This window comes from Diadema antillarum, unplaced genomic scaffold (genome assembly GCF_040938485.1).
Source record: "Diadema antillarum isolate AM-2024a unplaced genomic scaffold, OU_Dant_1.0 scf00000103, whole genome shotgun sequence".
NCBI classification, from domain to species: Eukaryota; Metazoa; Echinodermata; class Echinoidea; order Diadematoida; family Diadematidae; genus Diadema; species Diadema antillarum.
In genome coordinates, this window is record NW_027270992.1 from 3,274,186 (window position 1) to 3,291,484 (window position 17,299).

Consider the following 17,299-nt stretch of genomic DNA (forward strand, 5'->3'; position numbering starts at 1 on the left):
AAAATTTTCAATTTTGTTAAAATTCAGCAGGAGCTCAAAGCATCCAAATCTTCACAACATTACTGGAACGATTTTTATAAGTGGCACAAATTAACCAAGAAAGTCAGAAATTCAGTATAAGTTGACAAATACTCTCATACAAACAGACAAACAAACAAATAAACAATACTAGCCAGATTAGGTCAGATGTCAACTTACTTGGGACCCCACAGATGACGCCAGCATCCTCATCGTGGTCACAGTCGTGGATCCCGATCCCAGCGTGGGAGCAGTTTAGGAGGCTGCTCTCTGACCCACTGCAATTTACATTGTCAAGAAAGATCCGTCCCGTTCCCTCTCCAAACCTGAGGTCAAAAAGACAACAGTATCATGGTCAAAACAAAAAACAATTTAGTATCCACCTGTCTTTAATGACCACTGGCACACGCTTTACCACGTTAAAATCACACACAACACACAACACACACACACACACACACACACACACACACACACACACACACACACACACACAAAGATCAAGCAAAAAAGCAAATTTATAGTTCGGAAGCTGTGCATACTGTAAAAATCCAGAAACATTCCTGGCATGAAACTTTTGCAAATTTGGAGCCCATGGCTCTTTTTGTGGCATGACACTTTCATTCATTGCAACTGGCATTCAATGCATTATGTAGACAAGAACTTTCATGTGCATTCTACTTCAGCGAATCCTGGTTCTTCACGAAATTGCAAAAGTTTCATGTACCCGAAAATATCTGGTTTTACAGCAGTGACTACCTGCCTAATGTGATCAGTGACCACAGATTTCAATTAATTGGTTTGTGCCAAATGACTGAATACTGTGGATAGTAACTACCCAGCAGTGAGTGGTGGCAGAGCAATCAGTTAACTATACATTGTAGTTTTGCTGGCCATTGCATCAAACAAATTAAAGGTGTTCATAACCATGGCAACCTGTGATTGTTTGACAGAGTAGAGCAACTGCTAACATAAGATTGTATGTACGATGTAGGTGTATGCATATTATGCATTACTGTGGTTTACATGTGATAACATGGGGCATTGAATATACATTATGTATAAACAATGGCTACCACACCAATTGTGTACAACCGCCATCTGTACGTAATGCCCACATTCTTTGTTTTCCTTCAGGAGTAATTGTAGACAGGTTTGACTATGTGAACATATTGCAGTCCAGTGGATTGCCCATTGTGCATTCGTTACAAAGGTAAAGGGTTCAACCCTTAGCCAAAGCACTTCAGTCCTTGAGTAAGAAACTACAATGTAAATACTTAAACCAACCATGCCTATCTTTTGCTCTGGTATATAAATCAGTAGGCCTGTTAGATAGGGAGCTTAGTATGAATGTGGCTGTATTTAGCATGTGTGTGTAGTAAATGCAGCCTGGCGGATAAAATCTACACGCAAGAGAGAGACTACAGCTGTAGTTTTACCTTGCACGCGTAGTGACTGCAACTGCATCCCCAAATCCGAGGCTGTTACAGATGACCGTCCCATCTTCAACTGACCAGTGGTCATCACACACTGTGCCCCACTCACTGTCATAGTACACTTCCACTCTCCCCTCCGCCCTCGAACGTCCATCCTGTAATCTCACTGAAAGCAAGCAACAACGACGGGTCAGTTGGAATATGTCTCCTTTAGTTTTGGAACAGATTAGTAATGTCACAATAAAAAAAAAGACTTGCTGACTTGATATACACTATTTTAGACTTGTATTGTACTTGTGGCTTATTGAAGTGCAATGGTCACACCATGAGTTGTCACAAGAGTACAAATCACATTGTGTCAGTATTTCTTACGTACATACTTGCAACGGCCTTATTATAGCCTTCAAAAAGGGACTGTCACATCATTTCTATTCATATGAGTAGGCTTGTCATCCTGTCTGATGTCCTTTTACTGGAAGATTTTTTGCTCCTGTTCTAAGGGAAATTAATCGAATGCCAAATCTAATTAATAATAAGGCCACTGATGAATAGAAATGGCCAGTGCTGATTAAAATGTCCCTAACTCTGGATGAAATAGTTGTGGTTGACCATAAGAATGGTCTCTAGGTATCTCCTGCTTACCATTGACGTCACAGATGACACCTGCATCCTCGCTGTGTTGGCAGTTGTGGATTCCGAGCCCACCATGAGAGCACTCCGCCAGCCTCTCTTCCTCTCCTGTGCACTGGACGTCGTCCAGCGCTATGGCACCAGTGCCCCGCCCGAAGGCCGCGGCCGCCTTGGCCTGGACGGCCGAGGGAAAGCCAAGCTGACGGCACACCACTCTGGCGTCGTTGATGTCCCACTGGTCGTCGCACACCGTTGACCACTGGCCGTTGTGCAGGACCTCCACCCTTCCCCTATTTGGGCTTGAGCCGTTCACCAGACGAACTGCCAACATAATCACAGGAGTCTCAAAATGACAATTTGTGTCTTCCATGAAGAAAATTTTTCAATGTTAGCATGATTGGAAGCATGTACCACATGGCAACACAACAGGGATTAGAGGGTAATCACTACTGACTGACAATTAATTTCCAGTTAACTTTGCCAATCGACAGGTTTGCCAATCACCCAAGAAAGCACCGCACTTTGATATGCAAAAGTGATGGAAACTCACCGTCAAGATCACAGACGACACCTGCATCCTCGCTGTGGGCGCAATTATGCACTCCGAGGCCCGAGTGGGAGCAGTCTACCAGTTCTCCCTCCGACCCCTCGCAGTTCACATCATCCAGCACGATGTCACCGGTCCCCGGGCCAAAGGATGCAGAGCTGGTCGCCGAGACCGCATCGCCAAAGCTGAATGAGGAAGTGAAAGCAATATCAGGTCAAATCTGATCGTACTCGTCTATTTTCTTCTGCTACAACATTAATCCATATTGCAATCTTTTAAACTGTTGCTGCAAGGTCTTCAGTTATGGCCATTCTTCACAGCGTTAGTACAATTCTATAGACAAAGGATGATAGCAGAAGAAAAATTTCACATGGTTTTAAGGCTCGGTCTCAATGGTGTTTTGGGAAGACTTGCGTATGACTTGCACACAAAATTGGTTTATATTCCCTAGACATCCGCAACCAAAATTTTGTGCAGCTCAGAAATCCTGGCAACGGAAAAACGTGCCTCTGCAGATAACTGCGGATGTGTGCGGAGATCTGCCGAACCATATAAGTATGTTTCACGAATATAGGGTATGTTTCGTGAATATAAACCAACTCTGTGTGCAATTCATACACAAATCTTCATAAATGCCATTGGGAACAGGCATTTAATCAAAATATGCTTACTGTTAACACTTACAGTACTAATGCTCAAGTAAACCACAACCCCAGAGGAGAGGGAAAAAAAACACCGATGAGAAAACAGCAAAAATATCATCAAGACATAGCTCCCTCACCCAAGCTGTCTGCAGACAACACTTGCATCCCGGAGATCCCAGCTATCGTCACACACTGTGCCCCACCTGCTACGGTAGAGGACCTCCACGCGTCCCTCATTGGGCCTTGAGCCACCAGCGAGACGGATCTCTCCAAACGCTGAGGAGAAACCATGGCAACAGAAGACATCTCAAAATCTGTGCCTCTCATTTCCCCCCATGGGCTTTTTTCTTGCTTTAGCCTCAAGAGATACACGTAGGCCATATGGTAACTGACAATAATGGCAAATTCACTTTGCTGAGTACAAGTAATGTCACCATCTATTGGCTAAATCATGAAAAACACTGACTTTGGCACATACGCTGTACAAGAAAATGACAGCACAGACAAATATGTCATCTACACTTTATATAAATATATGCATACATACAAATATTTCCTTGTACATACTGATAAACAGATAGATTTGAAAGAAAATGAATGGCACATAAACACGATTTAGCCTGTATATAATTTAGTTTTGCAAAGTTCTTTTTAAGAAATAATAAAGAAGGACAGATTTTCCTTCATACTTCTTGGAAACCTTTCAAATACATAGGTATATGCCCCATCACCCATACAGGAAATGGTGTTTGGCTTGTTTGCTGTATGTTCTAGTTTATCAACTCTGGAGACAGTACATCGAATCCAGCCATTAAGCTTACATCGAGTGCATGTTACACCAGCGTCTTCATGGTGACCACAGTTGTGTCTGCCAATACCACCATGAGGGCAAGCAGCGATGGTCTCCTCGTCGCCGTTACACTGGACATCGTCCAGAAGAATGCTTCCCGTTCCCCGGCCGAAGTGGGCTTGCCTCCAGGCCCGTGTGGCCGGTCCGAGTTCCAGCTGGCGGCACACCACATTGGCGTCCTCTAGCCCCCAGGAGTCATCGCACACGGTGCCCCAGGCACCTCCCAACAGCACCTCCACACGGCCCTCCAGCTCACTTGCACCCCCAACCAGCCGGATGCTCGCGGGGGACATGCCTGCATTCCAAACGAACAACAAAAATGTATGAAATGAAAAGTTTGCCAAGTTTCTCCTCACTTGGAATGCCAAAACACCATCTGTGCTTTACTCAGCATTTACAGTGATTCTGCTGTTTTGCTCATTAGCAAGACAACCACAGGTACAAAGTGCACGATTGATACAAAGACACCAACATGTACACTGTATCACCAAAGAAAGATGTAAGCAAGGACACAAGCATACATGTAGGTTTGAGACTGAACAAGTAACAAATATCTGCATATAATAAAACTGGTTTAATATGATTCTAGATTGTCAAATCCTATGGGATCTACAAACATAAACCAATCACTAATACCTTGAATATAACAAATTTACAGTTGGTCTTTAGAAAATAGTCCATTGGCATCCTTTTATCTTATTTTTCTCTACAGCTAAGTAATCATAAAAGAAAATATTGAAAATGTGACTACCTCATCATCTGCATTTTTGTCTCTTCATCATGTTGATCCTCACAATATAAGGAATTTCATCAGATTAATGGCAGTAACAAATCATGAACTTGTTTCCCTTTGTTCATCAATCAATAAATTACTTCACGACTTACAAGTTATACTTTGTTTACATACATCTATCATAACTCAAACCAAACCCTGTAATAAAGTCCTGCTCATCCATAAGTTTTTTTCTTCCCTACATTTTCTTTTCCAACGAAACTTGGAATGTGTTTTATTGTGCAGCAAACAACAACAACAACAACAAAAAAACCAGACTAATTCACAATTGGATTGATTAACAAGATTTCTCTTGACAAAAACAGGGATTAATTGTCTGAATAAAATCCTTCTCCACAGGAAAATTTGGTGCTCGGTGTTGAATCTGCAGATGGCAAGGACCTATTAGATTTCTGAAATCTCTTACCGACTGAGCAGAGAACTCCCGCATCTTCACTGTGACCACAGTTATGACTGCCGACTCCCCTGTTTTGACACAGAAGGAGGGAGCTTTCACTGCCGGTACAGCCGACATCGTCAAGGAAAATCGGGCCAGAGCCACGGCCGTAGCGGGCCGTGCCCGACACCGAAACAGCCCTCTCAAAACCCAGCTGCCTGCACACAACATGGCCATCGTTGATGTCCCATCCGTCGTCACAGACGGTTCCCCACTGGTTGTTGATGAAGAGCTCAACCCGCCCCTCGTGAGAGCTGGGCCCAGCAGCCAGGCGAATTCGAACTTCAGCGTTTCCTATCAAGCAGAAGAACAAGTCAAGCATGTATGAGGCAGCTTTGGCATCGGGGTCGTCTTCTGTGTTTTATCACACCTTTGGAGACTAGTCACGAGTATACAGTATGTCCCCCCCCCAAAAAAAAAAAAAAAAAAAAAAAAAGTTACAATGGGATTTCCGCATTAATAACTTTCAATATGATTAAACTGTCTGAATGCTATTTCATTCAAATATTTGGGGAAAAGTCTTTCCAACTATCGAGTCCAAGGACGTAGTCATCTTAACATTGTGTTGCAAAAAAAAAAATATAGATATTGTCTTCAGGGGATTAAGCAGCTATCAAAAGGCCAACATTTATTTGCTTTGACCATATCATACTCAACATCTTATCATTTTTACATGGTAATTTATGGGAAGGAGCATGACACAACTTACTTTAACTCTTAACGTGCCATGGTCGCCGAACGGCGACCTTAGTCCTGACGTGCCATGGTCGCCGATCGGCGACTAAGAAGAGCGAGAAAAGCATTGATCATTTAAGTTATTGTGGTACCGTAATGTGTTACACCAAGAAACTGCCAATGATATGTACTGGTAGCTGATTAGTATAACCATCGTTTCCACTGAAAATATGACCATGTTTACATTGGAAATTTTTGAGTAAATACATGATTTTTCAGCTAGATGTATTTTTTTCACGTCGGGAAAATCCGCAGTGAGCGCACCCTCCGCAAGATGTGTATGGACCAAAAGTCTCATTGGTAAACCACGCGTGTGTATGCTATTGAATCTGCGTGTATTGTCTATGCGGTTCCACTCGCATTGTTCCACTTGGATGCTGTCCTGCGGGAAGCTGCTTTGATTTTGTCCCTGAAAGAGGGTCAGCTTTCGTTCGGCGGTCAAGTCTTTCATCCTTTTGTTTTGGTAAGCGTCACTAATCGTCCCCCACGCTAGCATAGGAATTACGCGCGGACAAAGGCCAGCCGATTTCAATAGAATACGCCCGCCCCCTGTCTGCTGAGACAAAAGGAGGATTAGTAGGTTCTTCCTTCTCAAGTGGACAAAAGACACTCTTCCAGGGCCAGGGACATTACTTCAGTTGCAAATACAGGATCTGGGACTAAAGAAGTCACATTTGGGAATGAATTACTGAGGCAGAAAGAGAAATTGCTAAGACAAAATAAACTGCTAGTATCTTTGGAATCATACAATTCTAGAAGGCAATTTTGTTATCATTTGAAAGAGGAGATGTTGCTCTAAAACTTTCTCACAGAGTCAAGGGAGCGTTCTATTGAAGAAAAACTGCGACTGACTCTTTTTTTCCATACTACACAAAAATTTCTAATAATTTTGTTGATGTATCAATTACTTCTGCAATATTTCAGGTTCAGATAGAAATTATGGCAAACTGACTACATGACATGAAAGAACAAACATTTCTTGATATATGTTGTGTAGAACTCAATTCAAAACAGTCAATAGTTTCAGAGATATGGCGGTTTTAAATTTCATTGTCGATCCAATTTCGAAACATTCTAGCTTTAGGTAAAAACCTCTGGCACGTTAGGGGTTTTGGGCCTGGCACATTAAGAGTTAAGAGTAAAATCGAGACCAATTTCCTATAGGTGTATTTCTGTAAAATGAGTACAAGTAACAACTTATCCTTTGCAGTGATATCAGTGATCAAACTGTATTGTTGGTGATGTCTTCCTATCAAATCTTTAGCATTAAGATACAGATAACAAGGAAAAGTAGAAATTACGCGGTGCGTAACATATGTCCCCGCCGGAAGTAGCATTTTGTAACAAAATGTGCAATATAGGTAAAAAATCAAGGTCAAAGGTCAAAGAAGTCAAAGGTCAAAATTCTGTGTAGAAGTTTTGAAGCCCTCACCTAGTGCCATCACATAAAGCAAATGGAATCGAAATTGGGTTAGAAATGGCGAAGGAGTAGCATTTTGTAGCCAATGTACAATATAGGTCAAAAATCAAGGTCAAAGGTCAACGAAGACAAAGGTCAAAATTCTGTGTAGAAGTTTTGAAGCCCTCACCTAGTGCTATCACATAAAGCAAACGGAATCGAAATCGGGTTAGAAATGGCGCAGGAGTAGCATTTTGTAGCAAAATGCACAATATAACATGTAGGTCAAAAATCAAGGTCAAAGGTCAAAGAAGTCAAAGGTCAAAATTCTGTGTAGAAGTTTTGAAGCCCTCAACTAGTGCCATCATATAAAGCAAACGGAATCGAAATCGGGTTAAAAATGGCGAAGGAGTAGCATTTCGTAGCAAAATGTACAATATAGGTCAAAAATCAAGGTCAAAGGTCAAAGAAGTCAAAGGTCAAAATTCTGTGTAGAAGTTTTGAAGCCCTCACCTAGTGCCATCACATAAAGCAAACGGAATCGAAATCGGGTTAGAAATGGCGAAGGAGTAGCATTTTGTAGCAAAATGTACAATATAGGTCAAAAAATCAAGTTCAAAGGTCAAAGAAGTCAAAGGTCAAAATTCTGTGTAGAAGTTTTGAAGCCCTCACCTAGTGCCATCACATAAAGCAAACGGAATCGAAATCGGGTTAGAAATGGCGAAGGAGTAGCATTTTGTAGCAAAATGTACAATATAGGTCAAAGGTCAAGGTCAAAGGTCACGACTGAAATTCTGTGTAGAAGTTTCAAAGCTCCCATGTAGTGCTATCATATAAAGCAAACAGAATCAAAATTGGCTCATAAATGACAGAGAAGTAGCAAATTGAAGATTTTGATCACACACGGACGCACACACGGACACACGGACACACGGACGGACGGACACACGGACGGACGGACACACGGACACACACACGTACGGAGCCCGTTTCATAGTCCCCTGCTCGAACTCGTTCGGCGGGGACAATTAGCTCAGGCAAATGTTACATTTACATGGTGTATGTAGCCTTAAAGAGCACTTAAAACAACTTTAAAATTTTAAGGTTAAAGCACCCTGGAAAAAAAGTCCAATATTGCATACTGTAAAACATGATATTTTTGCAGCATGAAATTTTTGCGAATTGGAGCTGACAGCCTTTTTCGTGGCATGAAATTTTCGCGAGTTAACTCTAACATTCAATGCATATAGTGTAGACAGGAACTTTCGCGTGCATCTTAATTTCACGAATCTTGGCTATCGTGAAATTTGCGAAATTGAAATGCACACAAACATTCTTTGTTTTACAGTATGACATTCATTACTTGATCGCACATTACCTGCAAGGAATGCTGCAACACGACAATTTCAAAATGCTGATTCACCTCACCTGCTGAACATATTGCTCCAGCATCTTCATGGTGGCCACAGTTGTGTGAACCGACCCCGCGATGAGGGCAAAGGTCAAGGGATGACTCGCTTCCTGTGCATCCAAGGTCATCAAGCAGAATGGGGCCCGACCCTTGGCCGAACGAGGCTCTCGTTGTGGCCGACACAGCACCGGAGAAACCAAGCTGACGGCAGGCAACGCTGGCGTCGGAGATACCCCAGTTGTCATCACAGACCGTACCCCACTGGTTGTTGAGGAAGACCTCCACACGACCCTCAGAGGAGCTTGAGCCCCCGACCAGCCTGATGTTCACCCCTGGCCCTGGTAGCACACATGCACATGCAAAAACACATTCAGCCACCCATCATAGCATCAAGATATATGAAGTAGGGTATAGGAGTAAGATCCTCCTAAGTATAGGAGTGGACAAGAGAAATCTTGAACACGAATATTAATCTATAGTTTCATAGTTTGCAGGCATAGAAGGGAAGGGATAAAAACTGAGTGAATGCTAGAAAGTCCAAAGTCATGGTATCTTCTGCTGATGCAGGTGACACAGAGAAAACAGGAGAACACCCTTGTGGAGTCTATTATTCAGGTGTTGGAGCAAATTCTTTAAGATGCAGCAACTACATGAACTGGGTCCATTATTGATGTAGCAGAATCTCTTATAGTCTGCAGGTGGCAAGCAAGATGACAGGGCGAGGTATGGTGGAGAGGTACCAGTCTCATTGCATACGGACTTGAACTCTTGAGGCTGTGGACAAGTTCTGCAATTTTAATTTTGGAGATTATAGGGAACTTTCACAGCACGACACGGCCACTGTGAGCCTGCACTGAGCAAAATTTTAGGGTTAAAGTACCCTGAAAAAAAAGTCCAATATTGCATACTGTAAAACATGATATTTTCGCGGCATGAAATTTTTGCGAATTGGAGCTGACGGCCGTTTTTGTGGCATGAAATTTTTGTGAGTTAACTCTCACATTCAATGCATAAAGTGTAGACATAAACTTTCGCGTGCATTTTTATTTCATGAATCTTGACTATCGTGAAATTCGCAAAATTAACCCGTTCCATACTGAATTCTGAAATGCTCATAGACTTAATACACAGGCCACCAGGTTCCCGTCTGGAAAGGGGTCAAAATGCAAGCGAACATTCCTTGTTTTACAGTATGACATTCATATTGTAACTTGATCACACATGACCTGCAGGCAATGCTGCAACATGACAATTTGAAAATGCTGAGTCACCTCCACCTCTTGAACATATTGCTCCAGCATCTTCATGGTGGCCACAGTTGTGTGAACCGACCCCGCCATGAGGGCAAAGGTCAATGGATGACTCGCTTCCTGTGCATCCAAGGTCATCCAGTAGAATGGGCCCCGACCCTTGGCCGAACGAGGCTCTCGTTGTGGCCGACACAGCACCGGAGAAGCCAAGCTGACGGCAGACAACGCTGGCGTCGGAGATACCCCAGTTGTCGTCACAGACCGTACCCCACTGGTTGTTGAGGAAGACCTCCACACGGCCCTCAGAGGAGCTTGAGCCCCCAACCAGCCTAATGTTCACCCCAGGTCCTGGTAACACACACGCACACACAAAAATACATTCAGCTACCCACCATACACGTAGCATTAAGATATTACACATCAATAGCTTCTTGTGTGTACTTATGCAATTTACTACTTCATACTCACTATTCAGATCTACATTATACTAAAATGAAAATGTATGTAAAAGAATATATTAACAGGACCCATGGGTACTGCCATACTTTCTGATATCATCAATTGTCCCTGATACAGCAAACCTCTTCGATGTAATCTATGAAATTTTATGCAGTTCTCTGAATTTGTTGACATTTATCTCAATTGCAAACTAAAGTGCACACAGAAAAAAAAAAGATGAATTCAACCATTTAGACATTGTTAGAAAAAGCATTCGCAAAACTCAAAAAATTGAAATTAACTTTTCACGTAATCATGTGTATCCTGTCACCTTGAACCCGACAAATCTTCACAACTGCCACCACAATCAATTACACTAAACTCTAATGAGCAATTTTAATGACGTGCACATACTAATCGACATAGTGACCCCCTTGTAAGTATGTCTGGTATAAACAAAAATTCAGTTTTAAAATTTGCACAAGACTTCAGGGGGAAAAAAAGGATAAAGAAAAACAAAGCAAAAATCGGACATTCCACATGGTCGCCAGGCAGTCATTAAAAATATGGAGTAGGGCACAGGAGTAACGATATCTTCATGGTACGCTGCCTTGGAGGATAAGGGATTGAAACTGAATGCTGGAAAGTCCAAAGTCATAACATCTTTTGCCTGATGCAAGTGAGACAGAGAAAACAGGAGAATACCCTTGTGGAATTTGTTATTCAGGTGATGGCGTAAACTCTTTAAGATGCAATAACTGTACAAACTGGATCCACCATCGATGTAGCAGAATCTCTGGTAGTCTTTAGGCAGCAAGCAAGATATTCTTATCTGACTGAGATGCCAGGACGTGGTAGGCCTATGGCAGAGAGGTACCAGTGGAATTGCAAATGGACTTAACTCCGGGGCAGGAAGTTTGAGGCTGCGGATAAGTTCTGCAACTTTGGAGATTGTAAAAGAGAACTTCCACAAGCACAACACGGCCACTGTGAAAATGAAATGTGTAAAATTTGTTTCAGGGCATGCTTGAATCTGAAAAATCTCCCGTCCTGGGGAAAGCAAAATTGCGAGATTGAGCAGCCAGCCAATCAGCGATCTTGACGTGTGCGTCGGTCATACACCACGGAACGGTTTACGTTTCACACATCATCCAAAATTGCTGCGTCTGCTTCCACACAGAAAAGCAAAACTGCTTTTTAGAAATGGGGATGGGAGTCCAAGCGCCAGGACTGTCACTGTTCCGCGTCCTCTTGGTCTTCCCATCGTGTAGCAAAAGTTCTCTGATGTTTGCTGCAAAAGGAGCTGAAAAAGCAGTTGTGACTGCAAGGATTCAGAGTGACTGGATGAAGTTCTGTGAGCTCTCGCCCTTCCTCACTTCGTGGGCAACACCAATAACTGTGAGAGGGACGACGTATAATGTGTATGTGAGGAAATGCATGACCTATGGTAGTAAGGCGTAGGTAATGAATTGTCCAGTGTAGAATTATTTGAAAAGGCTTAGATACGGTAAGGATGGTCAGATGGATGTGCAGGGCATCACTATGTGATAGAAAGAAAAATGGAAACTACCTCCAGTCAACAAGCCTGCTAAGGATAGGGCCAGTGATGAAGCAGAAAAGACAAACTGTCTCAAAGAGAATATGAAAATTCCCAGTCACTGGGAGGAATCCATGTGGGAGACCCCACAAGACATGGGAATAAACAATCAAAGAAAACAGAAGAGAATCTAATATCGCCCACATTGACCCAACTGATGGCATACCACCGAGGTGAATCATCAAGGAAATGAACTGTCCACTCCAAAAGAGTTGAAAAAAATAGACCCTAAATGTTGATGATGATGACAATGATGTCAGCAATTTTCAGTTATATCTCATCATTTTCAAGCAAAACTTGAAGGAAGTCCTTTTATTTCAAATTTCTTTAAAGGGGATGGCTAGTAACCGATCAGTGGGAATCAGTGGGAATGCTGAGGGATGATTGTTCCAATCCTTGTGGGATTCATTTAAGAGTACATTATATATCTGCTGTTGTGTGAAAATTATTTGCTTCAGAACGGTCTCATATTCAAGTAATGTGCAGATTAATGCCCCGTCACTGACCAGGGACGCTTACCTGGAAACATTAAACTGCACATTACTTGAATATGAGACCATTCTGAAGCAAATAATTTTCACACAAGAACAGATATATAATGTACTCTTAAATGAATCCCACAAGGATTGGAACAATCATCCCTCAGCATTCCCACTAATTCCCACTGATCAGTTACTAGCCATCCCCTTTAAGAGGAATTGTTCGGCAGGTTTTTTTTTTTTGAAGAAAAAAAAACATGTTCCTTGATAATCTTATTTTACAACACGTTTTACAAAACAAACAAAAAAAAGAAGCTTTTCTTGTCATCTGAATCCCTTGTCTAAACGTTGACCCAATGCAAAACTTGGTTCAACATTTTCAAACTCTAACAAGTCAAATAGCAAGCGAATCAAAGAAGTGGAATTTAAAAAAACGATATTTCCTCAGTATATTGCACAAGTTTGCTTCATAATGTGTAACTGGGAGCACAATGTTGTTCAACTGTGTGTTGGGGAGAGAGCATTTAGTCTGTGTCACCTGTCGTAGCCTGGACACAGACTGCACCAGCATCTTCACCGTGTCCGCACGCAGTAGGAATCTCGGAATCAGGCCAAAAGCACTCTTGCAAGGAATTCTCGTAACCAGTGCAGTCCAAGAAGTCAAAAATGATGCCCCCCGAGCCCCGCCCAAAGCGTGCTCCGCCCGGAGCAGAGGAGGCCCTGGCAAACCCTAGCTGCCTACAGACAACATGAGCATCCTGCAGGTCGAAGGTGTTGTCGCAGATTGTAAACCACTGGTTGTTCAGGAACATCTCGACACGACCTTCTAGGCGACTGGCCCCTCCCACCAGTCGAACTCCTAGGACAAAAAAAAAAACATAACGAGACAGAGAGTCTGTCAAAGTGGCAACCTGTGTAAAGCACTCACCATCCAAGAACATTTAACCCAATCCATACTGAAATCCAAAATCCCCATTGACTAATAATACACTGATCATCATGCTTCCGTATGGAACAGGTTAGAAAATGAAAAACTGTCTGACACACAGGGTACTATCCAACCATTTTATCTATAAATGAGGCTTTTGACAGCACACGACAACCAATACTTTAATGGCGGTTACATTCAGTGCAACTTGCAAACACAGATGGAATCTCATTTATCATGGATATCAGTCCAACAGATGCATAATAAGAGGTTGAAATCATCATTGACCATTTATGGACTCTGGCACTCAGCTTTAAAGGTGGTACAGTATTGGTTAGGGTAAGGATTCAGCTTGTGACTTTTTGCGAGAATACTTAAAAACCACTTTATGAAATAATAAAGAGCAGGCAATTCTAAGAGGAATTCAAAGTTAATTTGATGAAAATCGATTCTGAAATGGCTGAGATATCCCAAAACAAAGTAAAACAAAATGATCCAAATACATGTAAAAGGGGGGTCTGACCTTTTATTAGGATTGCTTTGCTTTGGATATCTCAGCCATTTCAAAAACATTTTTTGTCGAATTAACTTTTTTGTCAAATGCGTATGATTACATACTCTTTCATATTTCAAAAGATGTTTCTCATTATTGCACAAAATCAACACTAAAAACATTGGAAACCTTAAGCCCAATTTCATCCGAAACTGTACCATCCCTTTAACTTGCCAAGCCCTTTCAGCAGTAAGCAGTGATCTATCCACACTTGGCCTAGTTGTAAAGTTAGCAAGCTCACTCAGGTGTCACAATACACCTCTATCCAACAAGAAGCCCATGGTGGCACAACAAGAATTAGGTGGATTTGGTCATCTTTAATCATTGATATATAATGATATGTGTTGCCAGATAGAGTCTCTCTAGGAAAGATTCTGGACTACGGGGTCAAGGGTCAAAGGTCAAGTGAAAGTATTAGAATTGCAATTTTTCTTCATATCTTGGAAACGGTTCAAGGTATCTCTGTGATCTAATGTTGTCAGAGTCCTGGTGTTGTATTGAGATCAAATTTTGTCGCAATTATATGCAATTATATCAACAGAAATGTTCAGATGTGAGTTTCTTCAATTTGTCTCCCTCTACACCTGAATCTTGCCCCTCTGAATTATATCTTACCTTTATTCAACAGAAATGTTGTTTAGATAACTTCATTATTTGTTTGTTTGTTTGCCATCAGCCAGCCCAACCCTTTGACCAGCTGTGAGTGCTAATATCAGCAACTTCCAGTTCATTGTTTGTGCTGGTGCTGGTGCTTACCAGGTCCAAAACAACTGTTTCATATCTCGCTCCAACACCATTGCTGCCTGTTGAGATAGCACCACAACACCAGCACTAGCAACAAACTTGAAGTCATCCAGTGACGGCAGCCTACCTGGGTTGCTACCACCTCCGGGTCGTGAGCACACCACTCCGGCATCCTCTCTGTGATGGCAGTTGTGTAGTCTGCGGTGTTGACAGTCCCTCAGGGAAGATTCGCTGCCGCTGCACCGAACGTCGTCCATCAAGATCGGCCCCGATCCCTCGCCAAAGTGGGCCCGGGACCGTGCCTCCACTGCAACTCCGAGCCCCAGCTGGCGACAGACCACACGGGCGTCGTTAATGTCCCACAAGTCATCGCATACTGTACCCCACTGGTTGCCTATGAATACCTCCACACGGCCCTCGTAGATATCACTACCTCCAACAAGTCGGATGTTGATTCCACCTATTATTGAAATAGACAAGGATGCAAAATGAAAAGGTCTCAACACACAAAAGCTCTATTACAATGAGAGAGAAATCTAATCATTGGCTTTTGTCAGGGTTACGATGATGATTAAGCAATCTCTTCATATACCATACTAATTATATTCTATAACATTTCAGACATGGAAAAGTAGTCACTAACATCACATCCCAAGAAACTTTGCATAGAACTGAAAGAGAAAGCTATTTTGATATCATAGTGAATTGACAACATCAGTTTTCCCAATCTTCAGATGAAGTTAAGATTGTCGTGCAAGTTCAAAACAGATTGTATGTTTTGTTTTGTTTTTCAAAGAGCATAGCTATAGAATAAAGGAGCAAATTGAAATGTAGAAAAGCACAATTAGAAATACATACCTTGGGTTGTGTAATAAATCATGATGATTGTTTTAAAATGCCAAATTTGCTAATTACACTCTGGGGATGATGTCAAGTTTGATATCATTTAAGAATAGCTCTAAAAATTTGCCATGCATTTAAATGATTATGTCACATTACTTACAAGTATGTCACAATTGTTTGTTGATGTTTTTGTACTGTTTTTAACCTGCTCCATACTGAATTCTGAATCCCCATAGACTTAATACAATAGGCCACCAGGTTCCCGTATGGAACTGTTTAATTGATGTTACTTTGTTGGGACTAATAAACCTTTCCTGAAAATGATAAGAAGCGTAAATAGATCTAACGTATGTTTAACAATGTTCATAAATTCAATTTATTCATCCTGGTTGACGCCATGCAAAATATGTGAATGGAGAAAAGAGAAAACAAATAACATGTTGGCAACTTAAAAATCTTCTGAGAGCTGATGCAAGTTAGGTTTAATTTTCAGGTGTTTCAGTACGTGTTAAATGTGGATAAATAGATTTTCATTTCATTTCATTTTATTTCCACTTTCATAATTGGTTGTCAAACTTTGCATTAAAAACAAACAAACAAACAAACAAAAATACATGGTGTCAATTATGATAGAGGCGGAATCATGAGAAGCACACAGTAGGCTTATTGAAAATGATCCCTGAAGAAATATTGTGATGAAATATGTGTAATCATTTATAATCATTTGTAACTGGATTGAAACAAACATGAATGCAAAATACGATAAGATTCACAACTTGAAATCAATAGAAAAAAAAATGGATACGTGTAGATATGAAAGAAAAGAAGAACAAAAAAAAACCCTCCATATTTAACTATTCATCAACTTGTAACTTAATTGCATCAAAAAGATGTTGTTCATATAATCTTTTAAATTGTCTTACAGTCTTACTGATCCTGAAAATTATAATTCAAATTATTCCATAAAATAGTATCTTTATTTAAGATATTGATGACTGCGTACAAGATGTGCGATTTAATGGGAGATGGATATTCTGAGCATTTCTGGTATATTTTTTTTTTTCAAAGATAAAAGGAAACAGATACTTTTAAAGATTGAGGGCTAGTTCTATTCCCTTTTTCAAATGTACGCTCACCACTTTGTCCGCAAATGACTCCAGCGTCTTCCCTGTGAGCACAGTTGTGTGTTCCCAGACCCTGGTGCGGACATGAAAGCAGGGATGACTCTCTTCCAGTGCACCGCACATTGTCTAGCAAGATCGGACCAGATCCCTGGCCGAAGTGAGCGTTGGATGGAGCATGGCTCGCCCGTCCCAAGCCCAGCTGGCGGCAGACTACCTGTGCATCATTGAGATCCCACAAGTCGTCACAAACGGTTCCCCACTGGTTGTTCACAAATAGTTCAACGCGACCCTCATTGGCGTTGGAGCCACCGACGAGACGGATGTTGGCCGCACCTGAAAATGGTAATCATTTCATGACCTGACATCAATATCAGCACCGCATTATAATAAATACAGAATACAATACTGTTGAAAAAAAGATGCAGGCTTATCGCAATCTCGGCA

The 17,299-nt window shown here is 41.6% G+C and overlaps 1 protein-coding gene across 1 annotated transcript in view; it reads right to left on the reverse strand.

Annotated features, from left to right (window-relative positions):
- The window catches only part of LOC139719019 (scavenger receptor cysteine-rich domain-containing protein DMBT1-like), a 40,622-nt gene that overhangs the window by 18,499 nt on the left and 4,824 nt on the right, over positions 1–17,299 (reverse strand). The window contains exons 2-13 of the mRNA XM_071630460.1: positions 16,868–17,188; positions 15,016–15,348; positions 13,202–13,522; positions 10,171–10,497; positions 8,917–9,237; positions 5,325–5,648; positions 4,097–4,420; positions 3,413–3,551; positions 2,635–2,816; positions 2,097–2,405; positions 1,458–1,620; positions 199–344 (exon numbers count right to left, since the gene is read on the reverse strand). Coding sequence (XP_071486561.1) covers positions 199–344; positions 1,458–1,620; positions 2,097–2,405; positions 2,635–2,816; positions 3,413–3,551; positions 4,097–4,420; positions 5,325–5,648; positions 8,917–9,237; positions 10,171–10,497; positions 13,202–13,522; positions 15,016–15,348; positions 16,868–17,188 — 3,210 coding nt within the window. The remainder of the gene's footprint in view (positions 1–198; positions 345–1,457; positions 1,621–2,096; positions 2,406–2,634; positions 2,817–3,412; positions 3,552–4,096; positions 4,421–5,324; positions 5,649–8,916; positions 9,238–10,170; positions 10,498–13,201; positions 13,523–15,015; positions 15,349–16,867; positions 17,189–17,299) is intronic.